The sequence below is a fragment of the Delphinapterus leucas genome, chromosome 1 (genome assembly GCF_059928025.1).
Source record: "Delphinapterus leucas isolate spDelLeu-1000000601 "Yukka" chromosome 1, BTC_Dleu_Yukka2, whole genome shotgun sequence".
NCBI classification, from domain to species: domain Eukaryota; kingdom Metazoa; phylum Chordata; class Mammalia; order Artiodactyla; family Monodontidae; genus Delphinapterus; species Delphinapterus leucas.
The window spans coordinates 38,336,410-38,350,744 of NC_143129.1; the positions used below are offsets into that span (position 1 = coordinate 38,336,410).

The following is a 14,335-nucleotide window of genomic DNA, read 5'->3' on the forward strand; positions in this document are numbered from 1 at the left end:
CCCCTTTTTTCGTCCCGGGCTGCCCCAAAGGTACTCTATCATAAAGCCCAGTTTGCAAATCCCTGGCTTAATTTAAAGATGTAGTTGTGATGGCTGTAATTTTGAAGCGGAACTATTTTGGAGGTGCACAGAGACTTGCAGTCCTCCTTTCCCCACTAGCCTTTGACATTAGTCCTCCTGGGGTGGTGAGAATGCGAGTAACCATACGGCTAGGCATGCCTGGGGCAGCTGCAGTTTATATCTGTGTCCTGGTGTGGTTGTTAACAGTGCTTCCATTCACTCTCCTGGTTTGGACAGAAAGTTGTTTGCTTACCCAAATGATAGGCCATGTCTTAGCAAGAGGTGGTTCATAACTAACTCCTGGGGAGCAGCTGGAGGGATGGGCTTCACAGATACAGGCCCAGAGGAACCTGTCAGATAGAGAGGCCTGTTCCTGAATCAGCAGAATGCGCGATGTTCGGAAGTTGAGTATCTGGGCTGGCAGTCAGTGCTAACCTGTGCTTGGGTAGCATTTTATACTTTTCAGAACAGTTTCATGTCTCTTAACTCCTTTGACCCTCATGACACCCTGTAAGATCACTGTCTCGTGTTGTGTGTTACAACCTTCATTTTCCAGATTTGGGAACCTGATGCCCGGAGAAAGTCTAACTGCTGGCCTTTTAGGGACCCAGGGAACTGGATGATTCAGAAGTGATTTGTGGCCAGCAGTGAGAAACTGTCAATAAAGCTTTTCCAAGAGTGTTTTTCTCTTGGAAGGCTTCCTGTAGCTAATATAGATTTTTAGCTTTCTTATTGTAATTGGAGTGGGCCCAGCCTTGAGGTGCTTCAGGAGCCTGGGGTGCTAAGAGTTAACACTTACTGAGTGTTTTCTGGACACGGATGTCAACACTTTGCATATGTTAACTCTAGTAATCCTCACATCAGCTATGTGAGGTGAATATTATTGTCATCTCCATTTCACAGATGAAGAACGGAGGCTCAGAGAGATTAGGTGTCTTTCCAGAGTCACATGTCAGTGGAGGAGCCAGCCCGTCAGCCTGCTCCAGAGTCTTCCTTTCGAGGCAGGAGTGGCCTCCATCTTGCTGTAAAGAAGCTTTAATTTTTCAGAGGGGAAGACAAATGAACCTATTCCCAGGCCTTGAGTCAGTTTTTTCTATTTTAGAGTTCCCCTTCTTTAAAGTTGGTCAGAGATGCACTTCCCAGAATGACTCTGTCACATGTATCCATTCAGCTCCTTGTATGTTAGGACCATGGTAAGTGTTGGAGCATCCAAAGATAATTAGGTTATGGTTCTTACCTTAGAGTCTTCAGATGAGTCTATGTTGCACAAACAGAGGGAAAGGCTGTGCTGGGTCAGTGGAAGAGCCAATCTTATGTATGGGGGGGAATCAGAAAAGGCTCCATGGAGAAAGTGGTATTTAAGATGAGCTTAGAAGGGTGATCAGGAGTTCCTTAGACTAACATGGAAAGGAAGACTGAGGCAGGCCAGGTGAGGTGCTAGAAGCTCATGAGCAATAGGTGGGCTTTGGGAGCATGACAGTGGGCAGAGCTAGGGAGTAGCAGGGGAGAAAGGGCTTGACTGGGCTTTGGAGAAGAGGATGAGTGAGGGCAAGTCTTCTTGGGGTGTTGAGCTGGATAGGGAGAGGAACAAGGGAGGAGGAGAAGCTTCTGGATTAGAGGAAAAAAGAGGTGGGGAGTGAGACTTCATTCTACTGGGAGGATGGTATCTGAAAACCCCACAGGGTGAGGGGGGCTGAGGGCTCAGAAGAATGTGTTTCTGTAGCTCCTGTGGTAATGTGGTATGGTATGGGGAACTCAGGCAGTCTCCTTACAACTCAGTATGGAGCCAGCTAGGCGGTAGAGGGAGAGAATTGGGTAGGGGTAGATAAGGCTTTGGAGACAGGTCACTTCCAGTGGGGAAGTGGCTGCCTCATGACCATGATGCCTGCTACACAGAGGCCTTCGCTCAAGCTAGAGGAGGATCAGTGGAGGAGGCCCGAGGTGAGCTATCCCTAGGCTGCCATCTCCCTGGATGAAGGCGACAAGGGCCGGGGCCCAAGTGCCTTGGCCTCTTGGAAGAAACACGATGCCTGAAGGAGTCATGTCCACTCCCTCTTCCTCCATCCCCTACCCGTCTTTGGAGTCAGACAGACTGGACTTGAATCCTAGCTCTTCCTCTTACTAGCTGTAATAGACTTGATTACATGCCTTAAGTCCCAATTCTCACATCTGTGAAATGAGAAGAAGAATTGTGTCTTCCTTGCAAGGACTTGTGAGGATTAAAGTAAGTTAATATATGTCCACTGACAACACAGTGTCTGGCACATGGTAAATATTGAATAAATCATAGTTGCTATTATAATTGTTATTATTTTCCTAGATGACCACTTCCCTCCCCATTTCCTCAGGTCTTCACCCTTTTGGGTGGGTACCTGACCTTCCAATTGGGTGGGTATCTGACCTTCCTCTCTTACCTCTTTACCTTGAAGCGCCCTCTTTGTGTGGCTCATGGCCCACTTAGACTTGAGCACAGCTCCTGGAAGCTTTGCCCTGGCCCTTTGGCTTCTATGGGAGCTGGTAGCTTTGCCTTTGCTGAGCTGTCTCACCATGGTGGGGCCTGCCATCTGGCAGGGCAGTGGGGAGCCAGCCTGTCTGTGTGTGCATGTGGCCAGCTAGAGCATCAGACCCAAGTGCCCATCCCTCCTGTTTGTTAGGAAAAGATGGGGGTGATTTTGGGGGAGCCAAAGAGGCCTCAGAGTCTGCCTCTTCTGTGTTTAAAACCCCAGAGGCCTGGTTTTCATCTGACCCCTCCCTCCTCACACACACATCAGCTCAGTCTGGAGCCCTTTGTTGTGTCACAGCCTGCCCACACTCCTCACTTGGCAAAACCCCTCACATATGTTTGCTTTGGGGGCTGGTAGCTTTCGCTTCTGAATCAGGACGTGTGAGTGTTACTTAGGAATTATGCAGGGGTTGAGGAGGCTTGTGTTAGGCTGAGATGATAATTGCGCTATTTAAAGATGGCCATGGAACCAGGAAGAGCCAGGCGTCCTGATGTGGCTGTCTTCAAGCTCCCATCTGCTCACCATGCTTGTGCAGTTTGTGGGGACAGGGAGAGGAAGTCCTGGACAGTCATCTCAGGGGCATCTGTCTGGCGTACATCTCTGGGCTCATCTTCAACCTGCTCTACATGATGCCAGTTCACTAGGGTAAGTGGAGTCGCTACCTGGCTCTCGGTTTGGAAGGAGGCTGGGAAAGGGCTGATGGCACTGAAGCCAGCTTCTCAGTTACCAGAATGACTAGGAGGATTTGAGGAGGCCAAGTCAGACCAAATGGCCAGCACATCACTGTGGGCAGCCTGAGGTCCTATGTTTCCTTCCTGAGAACTTCCCAACCCCTTTCCCATAAGGAGCCATAAAAAACCCACCCACAGGGCTTCCCTGGTGGCGCAGTGGTTGAGAGTCCGCCTGCCGATGCAGGGGACGCGGGTTCATGCCCCGGTCCGGGAAGATCCCACGTGCCGCGGAGCGGCTGGGCCCGTGAGCCATGGCCGCTGAGCCTGCGCGTCCGGAGCCTGTGCTCCGCAACGGGAGAGGCCACAACAGTGAGAGGCAAAACCCACCCACAGGCCTGCCTTTGCCCACTACTAAGGTAATTCATACTCCCCTACAATTGTGGGGTGCTTTTCCAAACTCTTTATCCATGATCTCATCCCTCTGAGGTGGACTAAATAAGGGCTGTGGGTTCTTACAGTAGAGGCCTTAGTAGGTCATGACAAGCCCAAGATCACTCAGCTGGTCTGGCAGAACTGCAGCTCAGGTCTCCAGAGTCCCCGCTCTGGGCTCCTTCCTCTATATTACACTGCAGGCTGCCTGGAGATCTGTTGGACTGAGTCCCTGAGCTCCTGAGCACACTATACTCTTCTCCAAAAGACAGCCTCTGCCATAGGGGGCCCCTTCCCCAGACTGGCCTTCTTTTCTGCTTCCATTTCTTCTTGGGATGGGGGTAGGGGAGTGGGAAGGGATGAGGGCCTGGCTGTTGATGAGCTTGGAGAGGTATGGGGGGCCAATGTGGCCTTTAAACCTCACAGATTGGAGCTTTAGGGTGAAGTGGGTAGGAGAATCAGAGGACTTGCTGTTATTAGCATTAGTGAGATGGCACCTCTGGCAAGACTGGGGTAGCAGCCCCTCCTACCTGCTCCCAGCTGCTCTGTGGGGCAGCGATATTGGGGTAAGGTAGGGTGCAGACCAAGGTGCTACTTTTCACCTCTTGGAACCCTGCCCTTTACGGTGACTGTCCGGCTTGGGGAATGGATCCCTGGATCAGAGTGTGTATCCAGTTTCTGTGTCTGGGAACATGTGTATGTCCTAAGTCTCCAAGTTCCTGTGTCTCCCTGTGTGGGCACGCCCACATGCTGCCTGAACTACTGGGCCCTCTGGGAATGGCTGTGGGTATGAGCTTGGGAGTTCTCAAGCTGGCACTCTAACTTTTATCTTATCCAGGCCCAAGTTCCTCCCCAGCCTCACCTTGGCTATGCCCCGTTTCTGGGGGAGGGGATAAGGGGATGACAGGGGGGTTCAGGTAGAAGAGACATGGCCCATTTTTGGTTCCCCTGCTAGGTTCAACCCTGCCACAGGCCAGAGGTTCCCTGTGTCTGACTTTTCACCTCATACTGGGTCCAGATGCCGCCTGTCCTCTCCCTGACCCTCCCAGTCTGCCTATTCCCCAGTCTGCTACCTGAGGGGTGAACAGGAAGCTGTCCCTCTGTCTCCCAAATGGGGATGGGGTAGGGAAGGAAGGAAAGCACCATTTACGGGGCTTCTCTGAGTGCCCATTACTGTGCTGGGTGTCTCACATCCCACCTCTCATAAAACAGGAGCTCTGAAGACAGCTCCCTCTGAAAACTGATTAAGGTGGTAGCCTTCCAGCAGTGAGCAGGGAGGTTGGAGGCTGATGGCAGGCAGAAATCCCTAGCTGCATGCTGCCTTCCTCGGTTCACCTTCCTTTGCTCTGACCACTGGACTTCCCTGTGCCAGGCTCAAGGCGTTACTGCCAGGCTGTGCACATGCTAACCACCCTAGCTGGTGACTTTCTGACAGTGCCAGCATTGGGAAGTTACATGGAGGGAGAAGATTCCCAGACACGAGCAGGGGCCCCACATGGAAGCCCTGCCCTAGGAGAGTAACATCTCCCCCACCTACCAACATGAATCCTTTACATCATTCTGTCTCTGCTCCAACCCAGAGGTGGTAGGCCATGAGTTCAGAATGGAAGCCTGCTGTCTGCCAGGTTTCAGGAGTAGGGGATTACTTGAGCCAGAGCCTCCTCCCTGAATGATGGGCATGGAGCAGGTCAGGGCTGTCTGCCTGCCCCAGTGTCCAGCCTGTGCCTTTTCAAGGAGCCATGTTGTGCCAGTGGTCAGGGTAGGAGCTACTCTGTCCCTGTTTCCTATGAGCCCAGTAGTCCATCCTGTATGGGACTCACACCCACTAAGAGCCCTTTAACCCCTTCTGTGCTTGCCTTGGCCTGAATGTGGGGGAGAAACCTATGGGGTGGGGTAGGGACCCTATTTCCTCTCCTCCCACTCTCACAGCCTCAGGTCTCGGGAGGACTCTGGGCAGCCTTCCGGCTGCTCCCTTGCCGCTTACTGAATTATTTCTATATTTGGCCAGCAAGCCACGTGGGTGGGGGAACCACTCCACTGCGGCTGCACTTCTGACAGCTGTGGGTGGGGGAAGCTGGTGACAGAGGCTACAGCAGTGGGCATGTGCATTTCTTGGAAGAACTAAGGAAGGCACCATCTGAGTGAGTAAGCCCGGAGAAGGGGCATGCGCCAACTCTTCACCCTCTTCCCCCACGTTCTGGTCCACGTTCCTGCCTCCTCTCCCCTCACCCACCTCCTGGATGCCCTTCTCTGCTCAGCTGTTTCTCACAGCAGCCTCTTCTCCAACAGACCACTGCCCTCCGGAAACGATGGTTGTTGCTGGACCCAGCTGGGACTCTGCCAGGCTCCAGTGCTCAGTCTAAGGAAAGGGCCCTCTTCCAGCCCTGCTCTCCCTGCCTGTCATGGCCACGCTCAGCTGCTGCCTGCTTGCCTGGGGACATAGGGCACCCAGCCCCAGCGCTGAGAGGCTAAACCAGGCCCTCTCACTCCATTTCACAGGGGCGCTCTGGGCACCAGGCCCCTTTCAGACCGAGAGCAACTGATGCCGTCTGTTCACTCACCTGGCACTGCCTGCTCTGAGACCCCTACCCGGGTCGCCCTGGAGGTGCCAACCCTGTGAACCCCTCCCCTGTGCCCTGACACTGAGAAGGCCCTGCCCACCCCCACCATGTGTGAAGTGATGCCCACAATCACCGAGGGGGACCCCCTGGGGTCTCCCCATGGAACGGATGCTGACGCCAACCTGGAGCAGCTGATGGTGAACATGCTGGATGAGCGGGAGAAATTGCTAGAGTCCCTTCGGGAGAATCAGGAGACTTTGGCGGCGACACAGAGCCGGCTCCAGGATGCCCTGCGTGAGCGAGACCAGCTCCAGTGCCGCCTTAACTCTGCCCTTCCCCAGGTAAGGCCCGATAGTCTGCATCTCCCTCATCCCCTTCCCCTCACCCAGCCTTTCAGAGCCCTCAGCTTCTGGGCCCTCAGCTCTCTTCGTCTAGTAGCGTCTCAACAGATGGAATTCACAGAGCATTTACTCTCCTTCGCCTTGCTTCATAATACTTTTCCCTGTTACTCCCAAGCTCCTCAGGCTGAAATTGGCTCCACCTGGAGAAAAGGATGGACTTTGATGCAGGAAGAAAACCCAGCCTTAGTTGCCAACTGCAGTGAACCCATGCAGCCAGAAGGTGGCAGGCTATACTGGAAAGACACCTCCACCTTGGAGGCTCCTCACCAGGGTCCTGTTCTTGGAAGTGGTGGGTGGCGAACCACAGAGAATGGAGATGGAAGAAGCCTTAGAGGTTATCTAGTCCACCTCTCATTGCACAGATGAAAAAAACAAGAGGCATCACATGGAAAATTATAGGCAGAGCTGTGATACCCCACTTATTCTTCTCAATCAACATGACTACTAGCAATAATGGTCAGCATTTATTGTGTTTTCTGTGTGCTAAGCACTTTGACTGGAATTTCCTTCACTAAATTCCACAGTGCCGAAGTTAGCGCTGTTATCGCCATCATCTCTATTTTACAAATGATGAAGCTGAAACTTGAGGAGATTGGTAAACCGCTCATGGCCACCCTGCCTGTGGGGGTGCTGCAAGGGTTAGGGAGGCAGCCCTGAGGGGCCACACAGCTCAGGACTCAGCTCCAGGCCCTCTCCCCCACGTGTGGGGAGAAGAACCAGAGTAGCTGAGTTTCCTACCCAGGGTCCAGAAGCGTTCGGGGGGCATAGTCTTGTGATGCTCTGTAGATAGGAATATGGAGCCCTGGTGAGGAATTGGGGTGGGAGATGGGCCCATCCTACCCCACTGTGTTCGGAGCCCTGAACAAGCCCCCCCCCAGGATGAAGGAGCCAGTCCCTGCCCCCAGGGAGCTCGAACACTAGAAAGGAGATAGACAAGAACCCAAATGATAGGAAGAAAATGTGGAGGAAGAGAAGAGGGGCCCCCAAAGGACTGTTAAAACAGTGTCAACACCTAAAATAGCTTCCAGATAATTGATCCTCAGAGCAACACTTGAGGGAGGATTGTCTTTCGGATTAGAGGTTCAAAGGGGTTAGGTATCTTGTCCAAGGTCACAAACGGGCAGACCTGAGATTTGATCTCAACCCCTCACTGGGAGCTTCATGAGGGCAGGGATTATGTCTTTTCTGTTACTGTGTTTCCAGTGACCAGCACAGGAGCTGGTACATGGTAGGTGCTCAGAGTGCCTGTGTTCGGAACAGTTTTCAGAGGAGGGAGAAAGCCTTCCACTGGGAAGTCTGGAAAGGTCCCAAGGAGGTGTGTCCTTTGAGATGGACTTTGAAAGATCAGGTGTTGATAGAAGATTGGGCTTTCAGGGGTCGGGGGAGCCCACTGAGCAAAGGTGTGGAATTAAGAAGTTTACTAGTGACTGTAAACAGCGGTTACCCAGGTTGACCAGGTCTTAGGGTGTATGGAAAGGAACTGTGAGAGAGAAGCTGGAAACCAGGATAATAAGTTTGGATTTAATGGTGTAAACAACACTGTGCTTTGGGAGATTACCCTAGCAGCAGTGTGTCAGAGGGGTTAGAGTTGGGGAGGGACGTTACTAATGCCAAACCAGAAGTGAAACTCCCCTCCATCCACTTCTAAAGGGAAATGTCACTGGATTGTTGGAGAAACAGAAATACAAAATGGGAGGGAGGACATAATCAGGTTATATTGGTGGCTGGAGGGGGAAGGGGCGCAGAGCAGACCTGGTGACTTTCTCACTCTTCTATGCAACTGTATTCCCTTGCACCCTACCACATCCTTGGAATGCTTCCCCTCTGGAGAAGCACATGCTAGTAGTATGGATGGATAGGGATTTTTCTGGGGACAGTTGGTGGAAGTAAGGGACGAGTGAGAGGATCCCACCACTGACTCGGGCGTGCAGGATACTGCTTAGGTGGTGGATCCCCAAGCACTGAGGGGCCTTGGGGGTTTTCAGGAATTTGCCACCTTAACCCGGGAGCTGAGTATGTGTCGGGAGCAGCTTCTAGAGAGGGAGGAAGAGATATCAGAGCTGAAAGCAGAGCGGAATAACACGAGGGTAAGTGGGGTGACCTGGTGTGTGTTTGTGCTTTGGGGGTGGGGGGTATGACCAAGGGAGCAGGCATGGCCAGGGCCAGCACATCCCCAGCCCTATCCTAACCTCCTCCTGCCTTATATCACCCTGGCGTGATAGTCAGTTTGTTCAACCATCAGTGCTAGGCTTTTCACCTCTAGTTCGGGGTCAAGGAAAAGGTCGGGGTCTTGGGAGAGAGGCTAGGGCAGGTATGCAGTTGGGGCAGCCGCTGTTTACCCACACAGAAGTATTTCACCATTCTAACAATGGTACACATGGCAGTACTCGTGTCTGCTGGGTGTTCGTGTGGACCCTGCTTATAGCCCCTGGGCTCACAGCCCTTCCTCTTGCCCTCCCCTTCTCTCTGCCAGTTGCTTCTGGAACATCTGGAGTGCCTAGTGTCCCGTCATGAGCGGTCACTGAGGATGACTGTGGTGAAGCGTCAGGCTCAGTCACCTTCAGGGGTTTCCAGTGAGGTGGAGGTGCTGAAGGCTCTCAAGTCACTGTTTGTGCACCACAAGGCCCTGGATGAGAAGGTACCTAGGCTGGCCCACAGCCTGCCTCCACCCCCAATCCAGCCAGGCTTCCCCAGAGCCTCCGTGCATCCCTTCTCTGAGATTTCTGAATCCTGTGTTTCAGAAGGGAAAACTGCCTTCTAGCTTCATAACTGGCTCCCTCCTACCATTAATCCAATTTCCAGGTCCTCCTATTAGGTTCCCTCTCAGAAATTTGCCCCTTGGCAGGTCCTTCTCTTTGCCTTATGCTCAGTGGTGGTCGACCAAGCCCAGGCTTCTCCAACTTGAGTCCAGTGGGGTCCCTGTTTCTTTCTTCATCTCCCCTTTTATCTTGGACAGGTGCGAGAGCGGCTCCGGGTGGCCCTGGAGAGAGTGACCACCTTGGAAGAGCAGTTGGCGGGTGCCCACCAGCAGGTAAGCTGCTTGCCCTCCCTCCATCTGTAGACTACAGCTCCTGGAAGCCAAGGCTGTTTACCCCTTTTCCCCACTCTGTTCCTCATCAGATTTCTCCCCTCGGTCTTAACTGGAGACTGTTAGCCAACAGGAGGCATCTCTCTCTAGGAGGTGGGAGACTTGGAAGGGCCTGGAATATATAGGAGGTTCTCTTCTCTTTGACTCACTGCCCTGGGGACTGTGCCCTACAGGTGTCTGCCCTACAGCAGGAGGCAGGGGTTCAGGATGGAGTGGCAGAAGAGGAGGGGACTGTGGAACTGGGACCGAAATGCCTGTGGAAGGTGGGTCATGGGGAGCTGCATAGAGGGGACGTGTCTTACCCCGGACAGGAGGTGGGGGCCCTGCCCTGCCTTAGTGCAGTAGAGCAACTGCTTGACTTAAATTTGGAGCTTTCTCCAATGGTACCATCTCTCTTTCCTTCTTCCCCCTACCCCATCTGCAAAGAACTCTACAGATTTTTGTTTTAGTGCCCAGTACGCACACTGCTAAGCATATAATGTGTTTGTTCACTTGCATTGTTAGGTGCCATGTACCTAAGAGATCACTTCTCTTTCTGAGCCTCTGTTCCCCTAGTCATGCCCCTTTCTAGGTTACAAGAGGCTGAAATAGCAGGTAAAACTAGACATGATTATTTTTCAAGAGATACACAGGAGAGTGAGAGTGTTTGGTCATTGTCTGGAATGAGCTTCTGGAGGCCAGAGGAAGAAGGGTGTACCTGGAGGTGTGCTCTAAAATTGGGGGCAGAGCTGTGATCTGCTCTGGTTGTGCTGTCCCTCTTCCCACCTCCCCAGGGCAGGGCAGGGGAATGGGATGCCCAAGGCTCTGATGACTGACTGATAGTTCACTGTCTCTGGAGCATGACGCGGGCCAGGTAGAAGAGCTGCAGGAGCTCCTGGAGAAGCAGAACTTTGAGTTGAGCCAGGCCCGGGAGCGACTGGTCACCCTGACAGCAACCGTGGCCGAACTTGAGGAGGACCTGGGCACGGCCCGCCGGGACCTTATCAAGTCGGAGGAGCTGAGCAGCAAACATCAGCGGGACCTCCGGGAAGTGAGCAAGGGCCTGGGCCTGACCCTATCTTTCTGGGTGCAGGTATTTGGCACTCAGGAAGGTAGCTGCTGGATGTCCTGGGTGTAGAGGGAGAGCCAGGCAAGGGCTGAGGAGTGTAAGACTGAACACTTGGTAGGGTCCAATGTGGGGACGAGTGGTGGGAGGGATTGGTCAAGGTCAGAAACTGATAGGGTAATGTGGAGGAGATACAGCCAGCCAGATTTGGTGGGGAGGTGCGGACACGATGAGGGCAGGAAAAAGCTGATGACCTTCATCTCATCCTCTCCTGTACCGCTCAGGCTCTAGCCCAGAAGGAGGACGTGGAGAAGCGAATAACCACACTGGAGAAGCGCTACCTGGCTGCTCAGCGTGAGGCCACATCGATTCATGACCTCAACGACAAACTGGAGAATGAGCTGGCCAATAAGGAGTCCCTGCACCGCCAGGTAACTCCTGCAGATGGGGTTGGGGGACACTGTACTTGACCCTGGAGGTCCTAATGATCATGCTGGAACCTCCCCTTGGTGGCCCAGGAGACCCTGAGGTGCTGGTCGCCTTGGGAAAGGGAAAGTCAGGTATCTCTGGGTAGCCAAGAATCAAGATTGCTCCCTGCGGCTTCTGACCTATCACTTGCTCTCTACTGAGGATGGGCCAGGGGGTGGGGGGAGCTTCAGTGCTCCCTCTTGACTCTTCTCCCCACCCCCTACTTTGCTAGTGTGAGGAGAAAGCCCAGCATCTGCAGGAGCTACTGGAGGTAGCAGAGCAGAAACTGCGGCAGACGATGCGCAAGGCTGAGACGCTGCCAGAGGTGGAGGCTGAGCTGGCCCAGAGAATTGCAGCCCTCACCAAGGCAAGCGGGCCAAGGGCCTGGGAATCCTCCTCTGTTCCCTGCTTCCTGAGCTCTTATGTAGCCAGGCAGTGAATGGAGAGAGTGGGACGCACGTTGGGCTGGGGGCCAGGAAACTGCTTCTCATTGCATGACTCCAGGAAACACACTTTGTTGTTGTGTCTGTCACATGGAAGAGTAATCCCTGCCCTCATCACCCCACAGGGACGTGACAGTTCCGTAAGAAGGGATGTAAGAGTACTTTAATAAGTAGAAGAAACTGTGCTGATGCAAAACATTTTTATTATCATTTACACCACTGTAGTTAACACTTCCTTTGGGGGGGTCTGAAGTGGAAAAAATAGGACTTTCATTTCTGGAAAGGTGAAATCTGAGAGGAAATATGATCAAAGTTTATACATCTCTGAATGGGGTGGGAGTTTAGGCTGAGCATATCTTTTTTTTTTTGTCAAATTGAAGCATTCTAGATCTAGGGACCATCCCTAGCTGTTTGAAGGCTTCAGCTTTTGGACAAATAAAAGGGAATATAATTTTACCCAATGGATAGTTAACTTTATGGAGGTATGCAGGCTGAAAACATCCTAGGTCTGGAAGAGCTATGTAAATGCATGGACATCTACATGTGGTGGCTTAATCAAGAGAATTTAGGAGTGTTTACAGCGGGTCGGAGGCTTTCAGGGGTGCCTCATGTGGGATCACCATAGCTACCCACCCAAGCAATGGAGAGAAGAAAACCAATATTTAATAAGCATCAGACCCCAGAACCTCTGGAGGATAGAGGCTGGCCATTGTGCCAGTGTGGCAGCTTGGGGGCTCTGGGGATGGAACCTGCAGCCTGGCTGTACCTCGGTAGACTCAGGACCACGTTTGCTTCTGCCACTGACTTGCTCTGTTACCTGGGAAAAGTCCCTCCCTCCCTAACTGGGCATCTGTGTCATTATCTCTGTGATGATGTCATCATCTCTACAATGATGGGGTTGAATTTGGTCGTCTCTAAGGCCTCTCAGGCCCCTAGGAGTGAAGGGCAGAGTTTAAAGTGCAGCAGAAGACATTATGTGTGGGATGCTGAGCAGTCAGTTTTAGTAACTCTCAAAACTGACAAGAAGGGATGGACTGAAGTGATTAATATGTTCAAGGGAGTCATAGTAGAAGGGCCTTAAAGAGGGATTTCCTGACTGTAACATGTGTGATAGTCTGGAATACCTCGTCAGAAGAGGCAGTGGGGTCTCCATCTCTGAAGATGCATGAACGGAAGGGGAGACCACTCTACCCAGGCTGCTTTAATAACAAAGGTAATCACCATGGCTAACATTTGTTGAGTGCTTATTGTGTCCTAAGTGTTTGCCATGGATTATCACCTTTAGTCCTTGCAATGGGCATAGGTGCTGTTATTACAACTGAGGAGATAAAGGCTCAATAGAGGTTCAGTAACTTGCCCAAGGTCACACAGCTGGGAAGGGAGGGAGCTAGGATTTGAACCAGTCTGGTTTGAGTCCATGTTCTTAAGGGCAATTCCATCTATCTGGAGGCATAGAGATTTATGGTCGCTCATACTTTCAAGTGGGGTTTTTTTCTGGAAGCGTAGGGAGAATTTAGCCTCTTGAGCTGCCAGCTCTAGGATGTTTCAAGGCTATAGCCCTGAGCAGGAAGGAGAGGGTATGGGTGGGGGGAAAGCGGCAGGGTTGGGGTACTTGGGAAGAAAGGCAACGGTGGTGGCAATTATGCTCCAAGATGGTAAGTGGAGAGCTTGGCTTTCTTGGTCCCTGAGGCCCTGATTCCCAAGGGCCGCTCTGGCACCTGGGTGCATGGGATACAAGGTCTGAGCAGGAAGACAGATGATCTTCGGGCTGCACTGACCCATTCCTCCCTCCAGGCTGAAGAGCGGCATGGCAGCACTGAGGAGCACCTGCGGCAGTTGGAGGGACAGCTGCAGGAAAAGAACCAAGAGCTGGCAAGGGTGAGCTTACCGGGCCAGACTCTCGAGCCTCCTCTCAACCCCAGGGCGGCATCCCAGGATGGTCTGTGGGTAGGGAAAGGAGGAAGAGTGAGAGCTAGGGAAGGACCTGGCTAGGGACAGAGACGGAGCCACAGAGGGGTGGGAGGAGGTGGTCAGGAAAGCTGCAGACAGGGGCCCCCGGAGGATAAGAAGGGGACAGGTGAGTGGGCTGGAACCACAGCAGGAATGAGTGGCTCCCTGGGATTGCAGTGAGATGGCCCTGGGGTGGCTTGGTGCAAGGTGGTCTGGTTATGCAGGTGCGCCAGCGGGAGAAGATGAACGAGGACCACGGCAAGCGACTGTCAGACACCGTGGACCGACTGCTTAGCGAGTCGAATGAGCGCCTGCAGCTCCACCTCAAGGAGCGCATGGCGGCCCTGGAGGAGAAGGTGCTGTGGGTGGCGGGCCTGGATGGGCAGGGCTGCCCGGAAGGACTGCGCTGGCGGAAAGGGGCGGGGTGGGTAAAGGTCTGGGTGGAGCCGGGCAAGCAGGAATGGTTGGGGTGTGAGAGCTTAGTCGGGAGCGGGCGGGGGTGGGGGCCTGGGTGAGGCGGGGACTGCGGAGGGCTGTGGAGTGGAGTTAGGCTGAAGAGGAGCAGCCTGGGCTGGGGGTGGGGCGGTCTGGCAAGGAGAGGTAGGGCTGGGAGAGCAGACCGGAAGGCAGATCTTGCTGGAAGGGGAAGGCCTGAGCCGGAGTAGAGGAGCCGGGGTGGAGGGGAAGGGGGGCATCTTGGCTCACAGCTGTTCTC

At 53.2% G+C, this 14,335-nt stretch overlaps 1 protein-coding gene across 1 annotated transcript in view; it reads left to right on the forward strand.

Moving 5' to 3' along the window:
* The first annotated feature begins 6,332 nt into the window (after positions 1–6,332).
* The window catches only part of PPFIA4 (PPFI scaffold protein A4), a 33,753-nt gene continuing 25,750 nt past the window's right edge, over positions 6,333–14,335 (forward strand). The window contains exons 1-10 of the mRNA XM_089908159.1: positions 6,333–6,566; positions 8,612–8,713; positions 9,100–9,264; positions 9,583–9,657; positions 9,888–9,977; positions 10,553–10,744; positions 11,044–11,190; positions 11,460–11,593; positions 13,392–13,548; positions 13,845–13,976. Coding sequence (XP_089764285.1) covers positions 6,333–6,566; positions 8,612–8,713; positions 9,100–9,264; positions 9,583–9,657; positions 9,888–9,977; positions 10,553–10,744; positions 11,044–11,190; positions 11,460–11,593; positions 13,392–13,548; positions 13,845–13,976 — 1,428 coding nt within the window. The remainder of the gene's footprint in view (positions 6,567–8,611; positions 8,714–9,099; positions 9,265–9,582; positions 9,658–9,887; positions 9,978–10,552; positions 10,745–11,043; positions 11,191–11,459; positions 11,594–13,391; positions 13,549–13,844; positions 13,977–14,335) is intronic.